Genomic DNA, 23,840 nt, shown 5'->3' with positions numbered 1-23,840 from the left:
TTAGTATACAGTAGAAAATGTTCATTAAGGTGGGATTTCACAGAAGAACTAATATAGTCATTTATTTTTAGGGTGAGTCCACCTAATGCATGTTATTTCAAAAAGAAGTAGAGAGATAACTGGAGAAGAACTTACCTTTCAGTTCCTATTGTGGCTTAAGTATAGCCAAATTAACAAAATGGGAGAAACACCCAGTTTCAATTTTTAATTACTGATGTAGTACAGGAAACAAGAGCGAACTGATCTAAACGTTACTTCCTATCTAAATGTGCTTCATTTGTTTATTGCTGAAAATGAAGGAAGACATGTGGGAAAGCAATTCAGACATCTTCCAGTAACTCCATAATGAAAATCACTTAAATATGCAAAGGAGGTAAGTTATAGGAGACTTAACTTATACTGAACATAGCGAAATAGTTATCATTCTGTCTGATTCTGATTTGGCATTTTGGGATACCGTTATTAACTTGCCAGTTCAAGTGAAGCTAGACTTCACTGAATTCAAACTTACTCTGAATTCAAATAATAAATAGTTCTCAAATAACCAGAGAACCTTACTCCTTATACTACTTTTATGACAAATGAACAAATAACAAGTAGAAGTAATTTCTTTTCCCCTCCCTTTCTCCATTCTTTCTCCCTTCCTCCCCCCCCCCTTTCTTCTTTGAAACTAACACTATAGTTTCTCAAATGGTCAGGACAAATAGGATACAATGTCTATATATTTTAAAATAGCAGGCACAAGGGTAATACTTGGTTATAACCATGGTCCTGAGGTTTCCATTATAGGAACCTAACCAAATTAAAAATATTCAAAAATAAATTAAATTGTGTTCAGTGACATTTTCTTGTAATTATGAGTCGTATGTAAGCAAAATGTAAAATTGTATTTTGATTTCACTTTTGAATCACTAGATATGCTAGTTCCATTCATCAGCATATTAAAATAATTAACTCCCCTAAATCCCCATCTTTTCTGTATACATAATAGCTTACTTGCCTAATAAGATGCTAGAACTATAATTTGATGAATCAGTACCAAGTTAGCAAAAATTAATTGTTAGAAGAGCAGGAGGTCTATTGTTAACATTAATTTTTCAGGGATTTACTACAATGACAACTTTTTTTTTTTTTAAAGATTTTATTTATTTATTTGACAGGGAGAGACAGAGAGAGAGAGGGAACACAAGCAAGGCACATGGGAAAGGGAGAAGCAGGCTTCCCGCTGAGCAGGGAGCCTGATACAGGGCTACATCCCAGACAGGACCTTGGCATCATGACCTGAGCCAAAGGCAGACACTTAAGAACTGAGCCACACAGGCACCCTTAGGGCAATGATAGTTTAATTGTCTTATAGCTTTTCTCTGCTATGGATTAAACCAAATACTGCCCATCTGTTTGCTGCTTTCTGTATGCAAATTAGTCTGTTATTAGTTAATTGTTCAAACACAAAACTACACCCTCATAGCTTAAAAAGATTCCTTTCCCGTTGTCAGCAGACTTAGTTTTCTCCTCCATATACACTGACTGGCATGAATGAACTTGGGGAAATAATCTTAAAGACTAATCACTGATAGTTGGGAATTGAAATTTTGGATTCTAGAATGAGGGGTTGTTTTCCCCCCCAAGAATTTTCTCTGGGTCTGTATACTTGTAAACCGAGCATGTTCCTCCTTCTGCACTTCCTACACTGGTTAATGTCATGTAATCCTTTTCCATTCCCTGTGGACCGTTAAGTGCCATCAGATCTTATCTCTTCAATCTCTTACAGCCTTCTCCTTTGCCCCATGCTTCTGCTGAGTTCAAGGACTTCTCATCTCTTGCTTGAATAATTACAACAACCTTTTAATTTGTCCTTCTGCCTCCAGTTTGGCACTACTCCAAACCAAGATCATGCTCACTTCTACTAAAGAGATTTTTTCTCCAAGGAGATCCTATAGGGAGAAGTCCAAAGTCCTTTGCCCAGCAAAATGCTGGCACCCCTCTCTCTTCTGTCCAGTCACACTAAATTGCTGACCATTTCTTTAATGCATCTTGATGTTTCATGCTTTCCTGCCTTTACCCCTGCTGTTCCTCCTGCTTAGAATTCCCTTCCCCCTTGCCTATCTGCCCAACACCTGCTCGGTTTTCATGATTTGATTCAAGTATTATGTTCTCCCAGGAAACCTTCTCTGACCTCCAGGAGAAGGTAGTCACTGTGTTGGTTCAATTTTTGTACCTTGTATAAACTTCTGTTTGATGGATTTGTGTTAATCGCTGTGTTCGTCTTTGTTGCCCCAGAAACGTAGCGGTGCCTGGAAAAGTCAAAGTCATTGAATGAATAGATGAACAAAGAAAAGGCAGGAAACAGCTCTCCAAAGCCGACAGTGTTATTTCATTCGTGGCAGAGTGCCATTTAAATTTGGGGTGCTTCAGACAGGTGCGATCTCGGGTCAGTAGATATTCTGCTGACTGTCATCCGGTGTTTATTTTGAGTTCCACCAGAAGCTGAATCTAAGTCAAGAATCTGAGTACAGGTAGGTTACAGGGAGGTGGTGAAACACAATCAGGGCAATAGAAGAGTGAGGCAGGGCAGGGAAGGCAGCTGATAAAGGATGCATTATCAAGCCTTTCGTGCTACAGGCAACTGGAATTTTGGGGAGTCAGTTTAGATCCTGCCCCTCACTTCCCCTCTCAGAGGAAGGTGAGGTACTGATACACTCCCATGAGGCATTAATTGAGGGCTTCTGGGAGGTATGAAATCCCTTAGCACATCTGGCCAGCAGCACAGGTCAGCCTAGCAAACTCAAGCAAATGGAGAAAGCCCTCGGTTGGTGGTCAGGGGTGTGCTGGAGTGGACAGGGCTGAGGGGGGCTGCATCTTCTCTTCCAGTGCCATTGAGTGGTCACTGCATAGTACACATGAGAGGATGAAATAGGATAGTTTGCTAAATCCCTCAAGTCGTATACACCTCACATTATTTGCTCAACAAGGAAGTTCTGCATTAATTAGGGCAGAAAGCAACACCTTTTGTATCCTGTTAAGACAGTTTGTGAAATATTTTCCGGGGTGAGAATGCCCATTAAAAATCACTGGTTAGGGGAGCCTGCGTGGCTCAGTGGGTTAAGCCTCTGCCTTTGGCTCAGGTCATGATCCCAGGGTCCTAGGATTGAGCCCCACATTGGGCTCTCTGCTCAGCTGGGAGCCTGTTTCCCCCCACACCCTCTCTGCCTGCCTCTCTGCCTGATCTCTGTCTGTCAAATAAATAAATAAAATCTTAAAAAAAAAAAAAAAAGAATCACTGGTTGGGGTGTCTGGGTGGCTCAGTCGATTAAGGGCCTGCCTTTGGCTCAGGGCATGTTCTGGAGGGTCCTGGGATGGAGCCCCACATCAGGCTTCCTGCTCAGTGGGGGAGTCTGCTTCTCCCTCTGCCCCTCCCCCTCAACTCATTTTCTCTCTCTTCCCTCTCAAATAAATAAATAAAACCTTTAAAAAAAAGAAGAATCACTGGTTAAAGTGATTCTCTTGGATTGCTGTTGTTCGATCTGAGTATTTTTTTTTTAATCATAATTCTTAAGTTGCTACCTCCAAACCACTTTTGCCCTTGCAGAATTCTTACTGAACCAAAAGGTAAGTAAGATGAAAAAAATTTCAGCTAGTCCCATGGAGGGCACTGTGAGGCGATGAACATGACTGATGGCTTGAAGGCTAACTCTGCCAGCTTACTAAACTTCCTGTGGTCCTACCAATTGTAAAAAGTGCAGAAATATGCAAATGAAGTTTTAAGTAGATGATGAATCCCTGGGTATAAATTAGAACTATTTCCCTGGGAGATATCTTGTAAAAAATAAGTGATCACCCAGAAATCCTACAACAAAGCCAGCATGTAAACCCTTGGATGATTTTGTTAAAGGCCTCCAGGTAACTTCAAACATTTCATGAACTATCTGGAGATATTATTTCAGATACCAGGGTAATTCTTTCCTTTATGTTCCTACACTCACTGACTCAGCTTCCTCCCCTCACTCCTGCTTCCATTCCATGCACGTTCCTTCCACTCAATTCTTCTTCTCTACCTGTGATCCAGAAACACCATCGAAGAGCTGTTGTTAATGTACCAGCCCTGCAGACATGGACCAGCCTTCTTCTGGAAACACCCCTCCTGTGAATTCGAAGACAAATTACCACGGTCTGCTTTTCATTTCTCTGAGACTTTCTCTGCATCATCTTCTCCACCTTCCTTGGCAATCTTTTCTTCTCTAAATGGCTGAGATTTAGCTCTGAAATTGGCAACCCAATCCCCTAATCCTTTTCCTGAGCTATAGTCTGGTGTCTCATTATCTGGTCTATACTTCCATGAAGATATTTAACCACACCCAAAAAGAACCACTCCTGGATCTCCCATCCACCTCCAGTTCACACTCCTTACTGTGAACAGCACCGTAGGTTTTCAGTCACCCAAGCCCTAAAAACTGCAGATATCAGTTCTTCCCATGCCCAACGCTACTGGCCATCTCCAGGCCACACCTACCCATCTGATCTCCCTTATAGCTCTCACACTGGTTTCTTTTTCACTGGTGGACTTTAGGCCTCCATTACCACTCCATCACCATTATGTGTACTGTTTAAGAAGCTACTACCCAGTCCCTTTACCTACAGTCTCTCTATTGTCCCTAGTCTTCACCACTATACCAAATATGAAATTTGTTTCCTTCACATGAATCTCTAGCCTTGTCATTCCTCTGGTAAAATTATTTCACAGCGATCCAGTTATACAAAATACAGTCCAAGTGCTTTAGACTAGCAGTTAAGATTCTTGAGGTCCTCTGCATAGTCCCCTCCCTTTGAGCAGGACCTGGATCCATGTCTAGGATGGGCTGTGACTCCCCATATTAGGTTATATTGTAAGGCAACAGGTGATGGGATTTTTGCAAATGTAATTAAGGCCCCTGATCAGTTGAATTTGAGTAAATGAAAAGGGAAATGGGCCTATGCTGGATGACCCTATAATCAGGTGAGTCTTTTAGAAGAGGTCTAGTAATCAGACAGATGTTCTCCTGTTGGTATCGATGAAAGAAAGGATTATGAGTGAATGTTATAGATGCAAGGAAATGAATTCTGCCACTAGCCCCATAGGCCTAAAGGAGTACTCTGAGCCTTAAATGAGACCAGCCTTGTGAGATCCTGAGTAGAGAGCCAGCTAAGCCATGCCTAGCTCTGTGACCCATAGAAACTACGAGATAATAGAGGGACATGAAACCACTGAGTTTGTGGTAATTTGTTACATAGCAATAGATAACTAATACAACTATCCTGCTTTAATTAGCTCAATGGGAGATTTCAACAGCTCAGAGAGTAGGAGCAAAGGAAATGTGAGATATTTGTTTTTCCTGCCAGCTCCTTCCCAGCTGACCTTGAACCAGAGGTGCCCCACATCTGCCAGTGGCTCCCTCCTGCAGCTGCTGCTTTCTCAGGGCTCTGTCAGGCTGCTTCTAAGCCCCTGTAGGCCCAAGGGTTATAAAGCCTCCCTTTGGCTTCCTCATCCAGGGCCCAGGGGCTTCACTTTCCCTTGTCATTTTCCCTCATCTCAGCCCAAACCTTTGTATAATGCCTTCTGTTAAACTTCCAGAAATTCTTTGTTAAACAATGTGCCATCACTTTCCTGCCGGGATCCTACCTAAAGAATGGACTTACCTGTGGTCTCACCATGTCCCTGTCCAAATACATGTGCAGATCTGCGCTACCACCCATTCTCTTCCAGGTACCTCCCTGTATTTTCTCACCTGAGGTTTTGGCTTTGGGTTGTGCCTACTGTGGAGAATTGAGACCGTAGGTATGGTGGCAGTGGAGCATGGCATGGGGGTAGTGGGGAGAAATACTCAAATGAGCAAGAACAAGGACTCTAGAAGAGAGTGCCGATAGGGTTGCTTACTCACGTGTGTGACCTTGGGAAAATGGCTTAATCCCTCCAAGCACATTTTCTTTGTCTGTAAAGGGGCATGATAATACCCACTGGGCAAGATTCTTGGAAGAATCAGCTAGAAAGCAGCTAGCATGGGAAAAGCAGTAACTAACTGCATTGGTGGACCTCTACTACTGTTAATGCGGACATTCATGAAGACACCCACTGATCCTACAGCAATTCTTGTCCTAAATGTTCCTCTCAAACGCCATCCCTCCTATAAATGTAATGAATCTACATTTCAAAAGTGAAGTTGTTCTTTCTTCATTAAACCTAGAGCTGTTGTTTTTCACTTGAAGTTATTATTCATGTATTTTACATTTACTCATTGGGAATTTGTTCCATCTCTTCTGCTGAATTCTAAATGTATCATGGGCAGAGACTGTATTTTTGTGTAACTTGAGACTTGAGTAAATAGTGCCATGGGCATAATTGCTACTCAGTAAATGTTTGAAGACTGAATATGTAAAAAGAAATATGAACCATTGACTGATCACAATCCAGTTAACACAAGATCAAAATATTTTAGTATCATTGACAAGATAGGCATTGATATATGGTAATGAAATAATACTTAATCGATATCTAAAACAGCCTATTGGAAAGCCATAATTATTTTCCAGATGCTATGTTCATTGAACATTCACTCTTGGTATCTACCAAGTGCAAAAGAAAATAACGTAAAAGAAGTGTAATTTGGAAGAATCAGTGACCTAATTTGCATGTGTATAGTAATTTAAATTTTGCAATATTTCTTTTGACACATCATCTTCTCATTTCTCACAACAGCTTTGTGAAGAGATCAGCTGTTAATCTCTACATGTTATTCATGAGAGAGCTGAGACTGAAAATTTGTTATTGTCTCAGATCAACCCAAAATGCTGACCTTTCTGATGAAATATCCACTGTCTGGCAATATGATAAAAGCTTTTGGGAGAAAAGAAGAAAAAAGAAAAAAGGCATGCAAAGTCCTAGTTCTCAAAATCAGGCCATAATATTTCAAGCAGAAAGCTGAAAAACACATTTCAAGATATATAGAGTAGCAATCAGGATCTTTTGTTTGTATGGCATTTTTAAAATCTCCAATTCCACACATGTTCTTTGCATTTGACCTTCATCATGCAGTCTGAGGTAAGCAGAATATGTATGTGTGTGTGTGTGTATTTTTTTTTTTTTACCCTGATCAACAGATGAGCCCAAGAGATGACCATTTTATTTTTTTAATTAATTGATTTATTTTTGAGAGAGGGGAGAGAGGGAGGGAGGGAGGAAGGGAGAAAGAGAGAAATGAAGAGAGAGAGCCCCAAGGGAGAATCTTAAACAGGCTGCAAGCCCAGTGGAGCCCTACACAGGGCTCCATCTCACAACCCCAGGATCATGATCTGAGCTGAAATCAAGAGTTGAATGCCACCCAGATGCCCCAAGAGCTGACCTTTTAAATTCAGCCATGCACAACTGAAATAGAACGAGAATCTAAGTCACCCAATTAGGTCTTGGGTTGTCACCAACTTGTTGATAGAATACCTTCTGTGTACATCCTAAAATACAATCTAGTCAATTCACAAAGCTCATTCTACCCTAATTTTTAAGATCACTTAGTGGTTGCCTGAAAGCAGCAACTAAGCCTAGTTTTACAAATAAATCACTCCACCCTCTGATCTTTCTACCATATCTAACCACACACCAAACAGGTCAAAGTTTGATTGACGAGATGCTGCTCTTTTGCTGTGGCTGCTGGTCCCTGTGAAGTAAGTATTGGTGTTGGGTGTCACACTAGTAACAAAGTGATAGTATGCTAAAAAGCCAAGAGGTTTCTCAGGGGAGTTGCCACAGGTTTCAGTGGAATGACAATTACAAGGTAGATGGATCATTTAATGCCTGCTGTGACCTTTACAATAGTAAGGATCATTTTAATGTTAATTTGCATAATGGTTGACCTAGCAAGAACAATGGTGAATGCTAATAGCTGCAGGATGCAATAAAATTAAACATTATCTGGGCTGAACTGCTAAAGGAAAAGTTGCCAAAGTATGACTGTTTAAGCACTTAATTTCATCGTAGGTCATGTCCACATATAATCAAATGTGGATTTCTGGAATCTCTTTAAAAAACTGGTAAGAAATAACTGGAAGGGAATAGCAACACCCTCTTTCATACTTACAGAGTATGTTTTACTTTCTTTCTTTCTTTTTTTTTTTTTTTAACATCATTTGCTTTTGTCCTCTAGCAACTACCATCAACCCTTCCCCCAAACTCCACACCCCCACTCTGGCGACTCCTCACATCTGGCAGATAACACCAAATTTGATTTGCCCACAAAGAATGAATCTCACCTTATGGACTGAAAAACTTGTAATAAACCTTTGAAAAAGTAAGGCTGGCCACAGTTGGCGGTAAGTGATATGCTCAAAGCTCAAAGACACTGACACCTAAATTAATAAACTTGCATTCTGAGTTACAGGTGGAAGGTGGCTATTAGCAGAGAGTAAAAAGAGAGATAGGTCATCCCCATTTAGAGTTATAGTTTCTAATTATTTCTGTTGCTTGGAAAGTGAGCAGGTATGATCACCCTGTAGTTTGTACCCCAATTCAGCCTGTGGAGATTATTTATTTATTTACTTACTTATTTACTTATTTATTTAGGGACTTTTTTTCTACCAACACTTGGAATTCATTTCCACCACAAGAGGGCAGCCATCTCTAAAAAACAACCAGAAAGCAGGACTCTTCCATAAATAGGGCCAAAATTGAGGAAGTTGTGCTTGGGACAGGCATTCAGCAGTCCCTCAGAAATCTTACATCATACTTGAAAGAAATCCTGTGATGGGCAACACTGAGATGGAAGGGAGAGCCTAGAAGTGTCCATTTTCTGTCGAAGATTATTTCAGACACGGACAAAGTTTCCAATTTGCAAGTAATGGAGGCCTCAAGCTGCAAGGCAACCTTGATGTCATCGCCAAAGATTTAGTTTTCATCTTTACTCAAGGAGCATCCAACAGCTGTCATCTTTCTGCTCCTCTTTAAAAGCTACATATTGATTTAGGTCTCATTGTTTTGTTTTCTAAATCTCCCTGATGACAGAAACAATTATTAACTTCTCAGTTAAACTTGATAGGGAAGGAAATAGTTTTGGAAGCACAATAAACAATTTTTAAGGTAAGTGTTTAAGGGTAGGATATGTTCTGTTGCCGACTTGTTAGGGAGCCAATGCTGCAGAGGGACAAGCAGCCTCTATAGCATGTTATTTTCAGGGGAGAAAAAAGTAGCATGCTCCTGAGTATTTCCCCTCCCCCACCCCATTTATTTTCCTAGTAGGTAGGCTTCCTCCAAAATACCTTATTTGACCTTTATACTTTCAGAAACAGCAAGTGCCTAATTCCCCTCTGTGGGTTGCTAATCCGATTTACGTGAGCAGAACCTAGAATTATTTTAGCTTCCCAACTGAAAAAATAATACACATGGATAATATGCTGTTAAGAGCTCCGGCTTCAGACTTTTTCTGCTTTGCAGGCTGGAGGTTCTGTGCAAACAAACTTGATTTTGCTGATCTGGTTTTTTCCAAAAAATTTCTGCCCTGGGCTTCTGGGCAACCTGGTTGGTTGTGTCATGCACAGAGGGTCCTGGAACCCTGGGAGGGACAAAGTCTTAACCTTGAAACCATGGTGCGGCAGATTTGGACAATATTTGGCTGAAGAGGACAAGTGACTTGAGCACATGTCGCCTACCTGCTACTGGGGCCTGGTGGGTCAGAAGGTTCTAAGGTCTTGCACGCTTGGATCACACTGTGCATTATTTTACCTTCCTCTGAGCTGCCAGTCGCCTGCTCCTGAGTGGGGCAAGATAAATATCACAGAGCATGAAGTAATGGCTACCATAAAAAATAATAATCATCCTCTCTTCGGACCTCCAAACACAGGAGTCAACGTTGCGAGTATCATGTAGAGCGGGACCATATCCAAGTCACATACGTAGATACGTAGACGTATATTTGTAGAAAAGTACTTTCGTTAGCGTATATTTACATATATAGATCTACTGATAGAGACACACGAATATTTTCGTATGTTACATGTACATTTATCTGAATAGAACATTTACATAAACATAAATGTATACATAAGTGTAAATGCGTACTCACGCGTTTACATATGTATATACACATACCTGTGTGTGTTAAAGTTAAATGACACCTATTTTGCAATCTGTAGTATTCTTTTAACTCTCCTACCCTGGGGAAACAGAAGTGTCTACCCAAGCCCATGCCACGCTGCTGTGTAACTTGGTTGAGGTCTTTTTTTTTTTTTTTTTCCTTTTTTTCATCGTCTAGTACCGAAAAACTTCAAACTGAAAGTTGAATAACGGGCCGGGTGGGAAATAAAGGCCCGACCCTGTGTTTGTTCCGAATTTCGCCCCCGCAGTCCCAGCGAGGGTCCCGCGCTCCAGTAGCTCTCCCCTTTGAGAGCAGGGGCTGGATGCGCGAGCGCCCCCCTCGGCGGCCACGCGTCCCCGCCCTCGGCCCCACCCCGCCGCGGCTGCCCCGGCGCGCCGTCCACACCCCTGCGCGCCGCTCCCGCCCGCTCGGGGATCCCCGGCGAGCCGCGCCACCGAGGGGGAGGTGTTCGGCCTCCGCGGAGAGGGTGACTGCGTCCCCTTTAAAAGCCGCGAGCGCCGCGCCACGGCGCCGCCGCCGCCGCCGTCGCCGCCGGAGTCCTCGCCCCGCCGCGCTGCGCCCGGCTTGCGCTGCGCCTGCCGCTCCGCTTCCCACACCCCGCCGGGGATTGGCAGCCGCCGCCGGACATCAGCCGCCACAGGCTCCGCCGCCGACGCGAACGACTTCGCGGCGAGCGCCTCGCGGATTACTTAGTGCTCCGAGGCACCAGCGCGCCGCAGACCTCGCGCGGGCTGGAGCGCCCGGCCGTGCGCGCCACTGCGCCGTGGCCTCGGCTGCCCGGGCCGCGCCAGAGCCGAGCACCGGCGCGCAGAGCGCGAGGGAGCCGGGAGCCGAGCCCGAGCGCCGCGATGCCGATCACCTACTGCGGGAGCACGGGGGCCTGCGACGCGCTGGTCGACGTGTGAGCGGACCCCAGGCTGGCCACAAAGCAGCTGGCCCGGGGGCTAGAAGGGCGAGGGAAGAGCGCGGCCACCCGCCTCGGCGGCCCGGGACTCGGCTCGACTCGCCGGAGAATGCGCCCGAGGACGCCGGAGCGCCGGAGCCGCGGGGGTTTCAGCTGGCGAGCGCTAATGGGGGTGCGCTGGAGTAAGGCTGAGTGATGCGGGGGGGCAACTCGCCCGGCACCGAGATCGCCGCTGCGCCCTTGCCCGGACCCGGCGTCTCCCAGGATGGCTGCCCCGAGCCATGGGCCGCGGCGGAGTTAGCGCGGAGCGCCCGACCCTCGCCCCCCGAGTGCTGCAGCCGGCTCCGCGCGGGGCCACGCGTCCCGCGGGCGCTGGTTCCTAAGGACAACGACAGCACCAGCTTTTCCTCTCTCCCTTCTCCTCCCTGCCTCGTACTCCTCCCCCTGCTCGCTGTTGTTGTGTGTCAGCACTTGGCTGGAGACTTCTTGAACTTGCAGGGAGAATAGCTTGCGCTCCCCACTTCGCGCCGGTGCCTTTGCCCCAGCGGACCCAGCCTCGCCGCCTCCGGACCCCGCGTCCCTCCGCTCGTCTGCTGGGCCCGACCCCGAGACGCCGTTCCCTGCGCGAGGAGGACTGCCCCGCCGGCACCCGGGAGGAGGAGGAGGCGAAGGAAGGGAACTCGGTCCCTGAACCAGGTCCTTCGACCAGAGCTTTTTCCATGTGGAGGCTCTTTCAATGGACGAGTCCCCGCGTGCTTCTTAGACGGTCTGCGGTCTCCTAAAGGTAGAGGACGTGGGCCCCAGGCTGGGACTGGGGGTTTGGGAGCGGGGCCTGGGCGGCCGCTGCCGCCTACCCAGTCTTGGGGCTGGGCCTGGCCGGACGTAAACAGACCCCCTCCAGGTCCACGTGCAGCCGAGCCCCTGCGGGGATGCCCCCATCCGACCGCCCCCGGCGACCGTCAGCTTAGCCCTCCTGGCTCGCACTCTTCCGCCCCTCCTCCCTTTCTTCTCTTTAGTATTTTATTAGGGCTGTTAACACTTAGATGATTTAAAAAAAAAAAAAAAGTCACAGAAATCCCTTCAAGAGGGTGGCCCCTGGATTTCACCCGTTAGTTGCCAACCCTTACGCCCTGCCACGGTCATCTTTCTCCCTTCTTCAAGTTTCTCAGGAAGACCTGCTGTCCACTCAGAGCCAAGTCCCATTTAGGAAAAAAACTAGAAGTTGGGGTTCTCCCTGTTTGTTTCCAGGAATGAGAGCTGGACAGTACTTCAATATCATCTTCTATTGACATGTGAATTAATAGATACTAGTTCGAGGAGTATACATGTGTATCTTGACTGCTTGGGGGGGAGGGGGTAGTTCGGAGTCGGAGTGGCCTGTCTTGACACCTCAGAGGTTAGAGATGTGGGCCACAAGTTGCAAGTGGCTTCGAAAGTTGTGGCCTTGAGTTTACTGGGTCTGGAAGTTATAGACTGTGTGTGTGTGTGTGTGTGTGTGTGTGTGTGTATCAGGAAGTTCTATACAGTGCCTGTAAGGAAGTCACATGCACCATTCGTGCGTGTTTATATGCAAGCGAGCGCTGGGCAATGTGTTTGGGTTTGTTTAGGGAACGGAGAGGTGTCAGACCAAGCGGTGGTGGTTTCCCCAGGTTCCCTGCACAGGCTGTCAGCGCGAGTGTCACAGGAAAAAAGGTGACAGTCTTGACGCTGGTGGGGCGTGTGTGTGTGTGTGTGTGTGTGTGTGCGTGCGCGCGCGCGCGCGCAAATCGTATCAGATGGATGAGAGTGAGATGGAAGGGGAAAAGCCTTCGGGCTCGGGAACTAGGGGCTTTCCGTTCTCCCAAACGTTCGAGCTTCAGCCCCTTTCAAGTATCTCCGCGAGTTTTGCAAACCAGGTGGGCACCCTGGAGGAGGAGGCAACGGACTGAACGGGAGCCCGGGGACGCGGGGGCAGGAGGGGAGAGGGTTGGCCGGGGAACGCGGTGACTCACGTCGGTCCTGTCCGCAGGTCGACCATGGTGGCCGGGACCCGCTGTCTTCTAGCGTTGCTGCTTCCCCAGGTCCTCCTGGGCGGCGCGGCCGGTCTCATTCCCGAGTTGGGCCGGAGGAAGTTCGCGGCATCCACTGGCCGCTCATCTTCCCAGCCCTCGGACGAAGTCCTAAGCGAGTTCGAGTTGCGGCTGCTCAGCATGTTCGGCCTGAAGCGGAGACCGACCCCCAGCAGGGACGCCGTGGTGCCCCCTTACATGCTGGACCTGTACCGCCGGCACTCGGGTCAGCCGGGCGCACCCGCCCCGGACCACCGGCTGGAGAGGGCAGCCAGCCTCGCCAACACCGTGCGCAGCTTCCACCACGAAGGTGAGGCGTGGAGCCGAGAGTGGGGGCGGAGATGCGGGGGGAGAGCCACCTCCAAAAGCTCCCCACCGTGGGCTGACGGTTGGCATCCCTGGAAAGGCAGCTTGGCCAGGGCGCCGCCGCAGACGTTTCCATTCTTGCCTTTTCCGAACCTGGCTTTAACGCACTGCCTGTGTGGCGCGGGAACCCGGGATTCCCCTTTGGTAAATCCGCACCCTTTTCTTGGCTTGTAGCCAGAAGAGCGACTCCTCCTCCAGGAACTGGAGAGAAATCAAGTGATGGGGAAGATGAGGACAAGAGGCATGCCCCTAGTCAGTTAAACGTGCAAGAATTTCGTAGAGGAAGAATGAAAAGAAGGGGGGCAGATGGGGATCTCTTTTCCTCTGTTTGCAAGCCCTTGCCCTGTAAGTCTGCTTCTCCTGCTTAAGCTGGGGTTTCAGGTTAGACACAGCCAAGTGCAGAATTTTCAGAGATACTATTGAAACATCAAAGCCTGGGTCCCAAAGTCTTTCTAATTTTCAGTTGATCTGGGCCTGGTTTGGAAGATTTCGAATCCCTGTCTAATCCCTGTGGGAGATCAATGCCACAATCAATCTTATTGTTTCCACAGTGACTTTCTTGTTTTGTGCTTAAATCTGAGATGGACTCCTTAGTAGAGACAAGGCAAGCCTTCAGATAAAAGCTTTTGCAGCAGCTGCCTGTTTTTTTGTTTGTTTGTTTGTTTTGTTTTTTGTTTTTTTTAAATGTGCACTGAAATGTGGATTTTTTTTTTTTCCTTATGAGAGTGGATGTGGTTTTCCTAAGGTAGGATGTTTCTGCTTGTTTCATCAGAAGAGCATTTAGTGAATTTGAAATGTTTGAGAGGAACTGTTGACATCTGTTGTACCCAAGTTCTTGGATCAATTAGTCAAAAATATGTTCTACACTAGTTCTTTTTTTCTATACTTTTAAATTCCCCTTTGGCTTAATACGTTGCAAATAGAGCATGGGTTTCAAGTTCAAGAGAAAGATCCAAAGCTGTATGTCACAGAACAGCCACTTGTAGGTTACTGGACAGTTGGAAGTAAAGTGCCCCTTTTCTTGCCTTGAGGTGGTAAATTTCAAGTAGAAATCTATGCTCTGATATGTACAAATAAGAAATATTGCAGCCAGGCATTTTCTCCCAGTGTGAAGGATGACTACACTTTTTGTGAGAACAGCTCTGGATATTGCGAAGAAGTCCCAAAGGCAGGTTGCATAACGAAAGATACTGCTACATCAAAGCAGGCGTACACTGTAAGGGGGACACTGAATTGATAATCCGTTTATCATAACAGGTCATTTTCCAGCACAGTTCCAAGTAAGGTGCTTTTTGCAGTAGAGCGCCATGAGAAAGGGTATAAGATACAATTTTACTCCTTCAGGATTCACTGACTAACGCCAGAAGTTGTCTCTTGTCATATATAGTATTGTTTTCACTCCTGAATGTTCTGTCAGCATAACCTTGAGATGGTTATAGATGTCCCTTATCATTCCCAGCTGATGCTGATTAGAATTGTTTTTTTCTGCATAGGAAAGTAGCGAGAGTAGCTATTTCAGTCACCTCTCCTGGAAATTTAGCCTGGAACCACTCTTAACTATTTTTAAGGCCAGGAAGGTACTGTGTGTCTCTTCTAACCTAAAAGAAGGAATATTTAAGTAATTTGACACCTAAAACATTCAGCTGCAGGAGGATTCCTTCAGTGAAGTTTGTGGATTTCTCCTTCCTCTAGAAGGGGCTTGATCAAAACTAAACGGGCTACAAATTATTTGAGTGTTATTTTAACTTAAATAGCATGCTTGAGTTTATAAATCAGAATTTATCACTTTAAAAGTGTACATGTTATGTGCAAAACAGTGCAGAGGTAATCAACCTGCTTAAAATCAACTGAAGAGTAATGTCCCATCTTAATGCAGTTACATGATAGAGAAAAGCCAGGTAATTTTTTCCCTCAAATTTCATCAAATCCATTTCTTCTGTTGTACTAACAATCTGTTAGTACATGATTGTTAGGCCACATAACCTATTTTTCAAAGACCATTTCATTTTTGTGGAAACCAGGAGGTTTTTATAAACATCCTTGTACAATGCATGGCACTAAAAATCTTTTAATCAACCATGTGATTAGGGCAGCTGGCTTTAAGAGCAGAATGTGGCTCATACAACCTTAATGGACATTTGTTTGGTGGAGGACTAAGGGTCTGATTCCAAGATCTACCTGTTGGTTTTATTTGTGGGTGGGAGCTGGGTGATTTGGTGAAATGGCTAAGACCAGAGATATCATGGTTATCAGATATCCACTGCGGTGTGGAGGTAATGGGACCACACGGTAGGCAAGCTGAAACAAAATTATCAGTTGTCATTTCTCCTATTCAGCTTTGCCTAGTCCTCTGTATATAATCCTTTTCACTCAGGAGGACCCACGTGCTGCAGCAGTTTTCTTTTCTCAATCATTAAAAAGTTCTTTGGCCCCACAGACCTTTCTCCACTGCCACGGAGGACAGAAAAATCACTTCTGCAATGGGGAAGAGTGTTCTGTGCTTTGCTGTAGTTAAAAACACATTGAAACTGGTTGACTTGATTGGCCCTGCAAAAAGTCTTTATGCTTTCCTGCAGAAAGGCCTAAGTGGAATATGGAAGGACCATGTGCTTGCTCTCCAGACTCTGAAGGTTACAAGTCTTTTTGAATGAAACAATGGAATTGTTTGCCTCCATGACTAAAGCCTTTGAATAGAGATTAACTCTTTTCCCACAGATGTAATTATCATGAAAATATCTGTATAACAGGAGAGTTCAAGAAGCAGTTGCTGCCCTAAAAGAGAGAACTTGTATCACAAACTGACAGTGTAAGCAAAGGATATACACATCCCGCAATGCAATACGTGCCTGATGGGCTTCCCTAGTATCCCCAGGTAGTTCAGTGTCCTTAAGAAGAACTCCGTCAAAGCAAAACAGGCATTCTCTTTGGAAGTCTTTGGAGGTTGAGGCTTTGGTGCCCAACAATTGTTTTTGGACTAATATTTTCTGCCCTCCACTCTTTTGGTGGTTCCTCTGTATCCTTCTCATTGAGCTGTTTTGTCTTTTTTTTTTTTTTTTTTTTAAGATTTGTCCTTTGTGTATTTCACTAAGTAGTCAAAGGACAGTAAGAGGACACATAATCATTCCAAAGGTGTTGGAGTTAAGGCTGGGCAGATCAGGGTTTGTAAGGATGACCATACTTTTCCTTTAGTTGCCATATCTTTTGTTGTCTTTTTTTTTTAAACAGTTTCCTTTTAACCTTCTTATTTTATATATTTTTTTCTCCTTGATAATATTAATTCTTTAGCCATTATTTTAAATTCTAGAAAATATTGTTTCTTATTCTCAGTCACTTTGAATTCATTTCAGGGCAGTGATTTCCAGTCTTACTGATTTGCTATAGTATCCCTCCCAGTTTTCGTTGTTTTCATGGATGCTTTTGGGCCAGAGTGTTGCAAAATTCTCAAAACATGAGAATTCCCTTTTCTGTTAAGACTCACCATTCTTGAGGACAAAAAGGCAGCTGCAAGGTATCAGTGGTTTCAGACAAGATCTTTATGTCCCAGGGGCCCTAAAGAGTAGTAGAGATACAACTATTCTTAGTTGTATCTTCTCTCCCCTGTATTTGGGTGATAGTATATTTCTGTCCCTTTGGTTGGGAAAGAATTTATCCTGTGGTTATTACTGTAGCAAATATAAATGTACCCCAATTATTTTTGACATTTGCTTGAGTTTGTTTAAGATTTTATTTATTTGAGAGACAGAGAGAGAGCATGCACGAGTGGGGGCAGGGGCAGAGGGAGAGGGAGAAGCCAACTCCCTGCCCTGAGCAGGAAGCCCTAAGTAAGGCTCGATCCCAGGACTTGGAGATCATGACCTGAGCTGAAGGCAGGCTCTTTAACAGAGCCACCCAGGTGCCCCTTGTTGAGTTTTTGACTCCTCCTCTGTGTCAGGTAGTGGCTCCTAGTGGCCAGAAACTTCAGTCTACTGCAGTAGACTCAAGTTCATAGCTCTGCTCTTCATTTATTAGCTCTGTGACCTTAAGAAAGTCCCATAACCTCTCTGAGCTCCAAGAATTTCATTTCCAAAATGGAGATAAGACTCCCTCCCTAATCTGTTTGTTGTGAGATGATTCCTGTAACAATCTTTGTGCTGGACAGGGTACAAAGAAGTCTCCAGCACGCCAGAGGCATTATCCTGTTGACTTCTTTCTCTTATGTCCAGTTCCCCCTCTTATCTAGGGAAGAGGAGGCCAGAGTGAACCCAGGCTGGCTGAGGGAATTCAGACTCCTCTTTTGTATTACTTGGATGTAGACAAATAATTGACAGAGTATAGATAATTGTTAGAACTTCCCTTTTGGAGGAGAGGTCAGATGTCACTGGTGCCATATATTTCTTTACTTCCCCCCATTTCTGCAGCCATAGCTCCATCTTTTTGGATAAGAAAGATAAGGCTCAAGAACCCAGGTCTAAAATGGGCTGGAATACACAAATCCCTTTACAAGTTCAGCTTTTTCAACAAGCGTTATTTACAGAGACTTGATAACTATATAAGCCTCTAAAAAAACATACATCATCTACTTAGGTAAATGCTCTATATTTTTAGAATCCCCAGGTGTGGTGTAATGATGTGCAGCTTTTTTTTTTTTCTTTATTTCAAATAAGTTTTGATTTTTCTACCCTTAAGAAGAAATTCAGTCCTTGCAGATCAAAGGAAGTGGTGGTAGGTGCCCCAAACTTGAGCTGTTTCTTACTGGATTTGGACTTGTCTAACTTACCTCTGTGACCTGCATCCACAGGGCCAGCACCAGAGTCCTTTGTATTAAGGACAAATAGACGTTCTTTTTTTTTTTTTTTTTAAATTTTACTTTTTTCAGTGTTCCAAAATGCATTGTTTGTGTACCACACCCAGTGCTCCATGCAATATGTACCCTCCTTATACCCACCACCAGGCTCACCACCCCCCCAAACCCTCAATTTATCTCAGAGTCTACAGTCTCATGGTTTGTCTCTCCCTCTGATTTCACCCAACTCACTTCTCTCCATCTCCTGGTTCTTAATGAAGCTGGGAATTCAGGGAAAGGTCATCACATTACTTGCTATTTGAGAGTGGAGCTCTTGCCTTTGCTAAGTTACTTCCTAAGTGAGTAGCCTCCCTGCTACTTAACTTACAGTGAGATTTCGAAGTACATGAAATTGCTGTGTTTTTAACATGTCAAATCTAGTCAAACAGTGGCAATTTTATATGATTCATGTCAGTCTTAGATTTATCTTCTGGAGGTTTTGTTTTGTTTTGTTTTGTTTTAATTTGACAGAGATCACAAGCAGGCAGAGAGGCAGAGAGAGAGAGAGAGAGAGAGAAGAAAGGAAACAGGCTCCCCGCTGAGCAGAGAGCCCGATGCTGTACTCGATCCCAGGACTCTGGGATCATGACCTGAGCTGAAGGCAGAGGCTTTAACCCACCGAGCCACCCAGGCACCTCTGGAGGGTTATTCTATTGTACACCTCCTTTATACCCATCTTTACTCATTCTACCTGTTTTTCATGCTGGTCTTGGGGAGTGTCCCTTTGGTGTGTCCTCTGGCTGTGTAACTTCTCATTTATGGATTTGGAATCAGAGTTTTGTTGCAGTTGTGATTTCTCTGGGTACCTTATTCCTTGCGGCCCCCACCCCCCCAACCTCCCCTGTCCAGGCACCTTATTAATACAACTGTTCAGCAAAGGCCCTGGATAATTGGCCTTTCTTCCCCCGTCTTTATAATAAAAGAGAGTGTTCTTAGGTGTGCTGGTATCAGAGAAATCAGTAGTTCAAGCCAGATCTGGCTCTATGTTATTACATCTGGGGGACACCACTGATTTTTATGTCACTCCTTTTTTCTTTGGTATCTGTTGGCTTCTCAGCTAAAAGAATACCTTCAGTGGAAACATTAGAGGGCCCCTGGATTACAGGGAGGGAAGGAAAGAAGGAGCTAAACACAATCCTTGATACTTGTTGGAGCCACCAAGAAGAGCCCTGCTCTGATTGGTCGGAGAGTTATTTTAGAAATAAATTAAGACAAAATCAGAATGAGACAAACCACGAGAGACTCTTAACTCTAGGAAACAAACTGAGGGTTGCTGGAGGGGAGGTCGGTGGGGGTGGGGTTACTGGCGATGGGCATTAAGGAGGGCACGTGATGGAATGAGCACTGCATGTTGTATGCAACAATGAATCACTGACCTCTACCTCTGAAGCTAATAATAGACTGTATGTTAATTAATTAATTGAATTTAAATAAAACAAAATTAAACAAAAAATAAAAATACTGCCTGGCCTGAAGTACCATCAGCTTAGAGTGTGAATAGCTCCCCAGAAGTATTCCCAACAGGTGTAGCTTTGCAGACATGAGGGGACCATGGAGGGTTTACTTCTTGGCCTGATAGTCTCCACATCCCAAGCAGATGAGCTTTGGAAGATCGTTCTGCTGCCCACCCGTGGACTCACCTCTTATTCCTTGGCCAACACTACTGTTTTTTCTTCTCATTTTTATATTATTTGACCAAGAATCACTTTAAAATATGCTCCTGGAATTTACCATTTCAATGTGAAAAGCATCCTTTAAAACTTTCACCCTGTAAGGTTTGCCCTGTAAGGGCAATCCATGAATTCCTAGCACTGGCCTCACCTGGGAGCTTACTAGAAATGCAGGTCCCACCTCTCAGGTCCCACCCCAGGCGCCCCGAATCAGAATCTGCATTTGAAGACTAAAGGTGTCTTAGGTGTTTTGTGTGAAGATTGAAGTTTGAGAAGCATCCCCTTAAAGCATTACTCCGTAATTTGGTGTAAACTGTCCTTGAACGGCCCTTCCACTTAGCTTGCAGCGACGACTGGTGCTTTGATGAAGTTTTACACAAGTAGAACCTTTGAGTTGAGTGACCTGATGTGATTCTCCTTTGCTAAGATATCTACATTTTCCAAACAACTTAAAGCTGCTTGATGTAAGGGAAATACAACCATAAAATTGATCAATATAGTTTCCATTTATGATAATAATATGGTCAACAGATTTTGTTAGCCCTTAGGTTGGATCCTGAATGAAGCAGGTTAAGTTTTTTGACAATGAAAGGACAGGATGTGGTAAAACTAGAATAAATCCAAGTGTCTCAAATTCTATTGCTATTTACTGCCAATTTAATGATAATGTGTACCTTTGATGATTTGCAGACTAAAGCATGCAAGGTGGTTTTATATTTTATTGTTTGTTTGGAAAGCAATACTCCTTAAAATTTAAATTCAGGAATCTTAAATCAGAAAAAGCTTTTATGCATAGCTCACTTAAATGGCTATTTTGAAGTGATACTAGATATAGAATGTTTATTCTGTAGTAGGATGAGATTATCCCTTATGTCCTGAATCTTATAATGGTATTTTTTATAAATTTTCCCTTTTTTTTTTTTTTGGTTTTGTGTCTATTTGGTAGGTGCATGTTTTTAGTAGGTTTATTATTTTTTTAAGGACAAAGGAATTAAAGACAGAAGAGTCATTTTTGTTTTCTTCCAAAAGTACCAACCATGAGATTTGGTTTTTGAGGTCATAAGGAGGTGAGAGAACAGACAACAGTTACGAAGTTCCTTCTCTTGAAATTGTCTGGCCTTAATTACTACGGTGTCTTAGTACCACCCTTACGGTTCCAAAGAAGTCGATCCCTGTAAATGCCTTTGTCTCTGGACTTGGAGTAAAATAGTAGGGTGTGCTTTGCAAAATGTCATCGTTGATGGTGAGTTTCAGACTCTTTAATTAGGAAACTGAAATCTGTATATCGAGATTTGTAAATCATCTAAATTGCAGAGTAATGTTTTAGAATACCGTTTAAGGGATTGACATTAAAGCCTTTTTCTTTTTAAGAAATGCAATAATTTCCTCAAATCCTCACTCATTAGACCTCTACTAACTATAGTGCTGACTTTTTTTTTTTTTTTTTGCCCTAAAGTCTGTGACTTCCAAAGAAATGCTTCAGTGTTTCCCCCATTATTATAGCCACCTGGAAGCAGTATTCATGTATTGGATTAAAAACGTCATAATGAGGGAAAAAAAAACAACAACCTAACAATGAATTGTGAAGTTTTGCTTCATGGTGTGCATGTTGACATAGATGTACAGAAAAGGGAGCCTTCCTTTTTATCTAAAGTGGAAGTTATTTTCTGGTTGCAAACTTTTACATGGCTTAAATCAAACCCTGAAGTGAGGTTTACAAATTCTCACAGGTCATCAGACTGTCATTACGTACTTTACTGAATGATTTTTTTTTTCCACCTGTTTTTATGTCAAATTAGAATATTTGGAAGAACTGCCAGAAATGAGTGGGAAAACAACCCGGAGATTCTTCTTTAATTTAACTTCTATCCCGACTGACGAGTTTATCACCTCAGCAGAACTTCAGGTTTTTCGGGAACAGATGCAGGAAACTTTGGAAAACAACAGCAGTTTCCATCACCGCATTAATATTTATGAGATTATAAAACCTGCAGCAGCCAACTTGAAGTTCCCCGTGACCAGACTTTTGGACACCAGGTTGGTGAATCAGAACGCAAGCAAGTGGGAGAGCTTTGATGTCACCCCTGCTGTGATGAGGTGGACGGCGCAGGGGCTCACCAACCACGGATTTGTAGTGGAAGTGACCCACTTGGAGGAGAACCAAGGTGTCTCCAAGAGACACGTCAGGATTAGCAGGTCTTTGCACCAAGATGAGCACAGCTGGTCACAGATCAGGCCACTGCTAGTAACGTTTGGCCACGATGGGAAAGGACACCCCCTCCACAAAAGAGAAAAGCGCCAAGCAAAACACAAACAGCGCAAACGCCTTAAGTCCAGCTGTAAGAGACACCCTTTGTATGTGGACTTCAGTGATGTGGGGTGGAATGACTGGATTGTAGCCCCCCCGGGGTACCACGCCTTTTATTGCCATGGGGAATGCCCTTTTCCCCTGGCAGATCACCTAAACTCCACTAATCACGCCATTGTTCAGACGTTGGTCAACTCCGTTAATTCTAAGATTCCCAAGGCGTGCTGTGTACCAACGGAACTCAGTGCTATCTCCATGTTGTACCTTGATGAAAACGAAAAGGTCGTATTAAAGAACTATCAGGACATGGTTGTGGAGGGTTGTGGGTGTCGTTAGCACAGCAAAATGAAATAAATACATACACACACACACACACATATATATTTTAAGAAAAAAGCAAAAAAAAAAAAAAAACCAAGTTGACACTTTAATATTTCCCAATGAAGACTTTATTTATGGAATGGAATGGAGAAAAAAAAACACAGTTATTTTGAAAATATATTTATATCTACAAAAAGAAGTTGGGAAAACAAATATTTTAATCAGAGAATTATTCCTTAAAGATTTTAAAATGTATTTAGTTGTACATTTTATATGGGTTCAACCCCAGCACATGAAGTATAATGGTCAGATTTATTTTGTATTTATTTACTATTATAACCACTTTTTAGGAAAGATAGATAATTTGTATTTATATGTAATCAAAAGAAGTATTGGGTTTGTACATAATTTTCCAAAAATTGTAGTTGTTTTCAGTTGTGTGTATTTAAGATGAAAAGTCTACATGGAAGGTTACTCTGGCAAAGTGCTTAGCACATTTGCTTTTTTGCAGTGCTACTGTTAAGGTCACAAGTTCAAGTCCAGAAAAAAAAAAAAAAGTGGATAATCCACTCTGCTGACTTTCAAGATTATTATATTATTCAATTCTCAGGAATGTTGCAGAGTGGTTGTCCAATCCATGAGAACTTACGTCCTTATTAGGTGGAATATTTGGATAAGAACCAGACATTGCTGATCTAATAAAGAAACACTCCCCTACCCCTTAACTTGCAGAAAGAATAAAGCAGGACCAATAGAAATAATTACGAAAATGATAAACCTGCAGGAAAGTGAATGATGGTTTGTTGTTCTTCTTTCCTAAACTAGTGATCCCTTCAAAGGGGTTGGTCTGGCCAAAGTATTAAATAAAACATAAGATTTCTTCATTATGAATATTGTGGTCATGTATATTTAAAATTGATATGTGGTGGCGCTCACAAAGAGTTGGAAATTGATTTGTATTTAACTGTTACCTCATCTGGGAGCTCTTTATGCTCAGAAGGACCCAGTTTTCTAACTTTGCCCAACACACAGCAAAATTGTGCCCATCATGTTTTCTGCCCACTGCCTCTTCTCTGTTGGATCAGCTTGCTTTTCTTTCCAAGGTTATGTGAACACATTTGGAGAAATGTTAAACCTCGTTCAGATAATAAATATCAGATCCCTGGCATTTCATTCTATAAAGTCTAAGCCGTAAGAGAAAATGGTGCACTTGTATGGCATTCGTGATGTTACCTTGTGTTTGCCTTTTTGCTTCTGAAGTTACTCATTTTGGAGGGAGGTGGGGGAGA

The 23,840-nt window shown here is 43.7% G+C and overlaps 1 protein-coding gene across 2 annotated transcripts; it reads left to right on the top strand.

Annotated features, from left to right (window-relative positions):
- The first annotated feature begins 11,664 nt into the window (after positions 1-11,664).
- On the top strand, positions 11,665-23,442 carry BMP2 (bone morphogenetic protein 2). 2 transcript variants are annotated; one of them, XM_082743741.1, is made up of 3 exons: positions 11,665-11,800; positions 13,025-13,374; positions 21,722-23,442. In XM_082743741.1, exons 2-3 carry the CDS (start codon positions 13,032-13,034, stop codon positions 22,564-22,566), a joined length of 1,188 nt encoding a protein of 395 aa, XP_082599867.1. In that variant the 5' UTR covers positions 11,665-11,800; positions 13,025-13,031; the 3' UTR covers positions 22,567-23,442. The 2 variants fall into 2 exon arrangements, with proteins under 2 accessions (XP_082599867.1, XP_082599868.1); XM_082743742.1 differs by lacking the exon at positions 11,665-11,800 and adding an exon at positions 12,843-12,911.
- The last annotated feature ends 398 nt before the right edge of the window (positions 23,443-23,840 follow it).

The sequence above is a fragment of the Mustela nivalis genome (assembly GCF_964662115.1).
Source record: "Mustela nivalis genome assembly, chromosome: 8".
NCBI lineage: Eukaryota > Metazoa > Chordata > Mammalia > Carnivora > Mustelidae > Mustela > Mustela nivalis.
This window is presented reverse-complemented; position numbering and strand designations above follow the sequence as displayed.

Coding starts and splice junctions, on each gene's coding strand:
- BMP2 (XM_082743741.1), top strand. CDS start 13,032: ATGGTGGCCGGGACCCGCTGTCTTCTAGCGTTGCTGCTTCCCCAGGTC. Junction 13,375..21,721: donor GCGCAGCTTCCACCACGAAG/GTGAGGCGTGGA, acceptor ATGTCAAATTAG/AATATTTGGAAGAACTGCCA.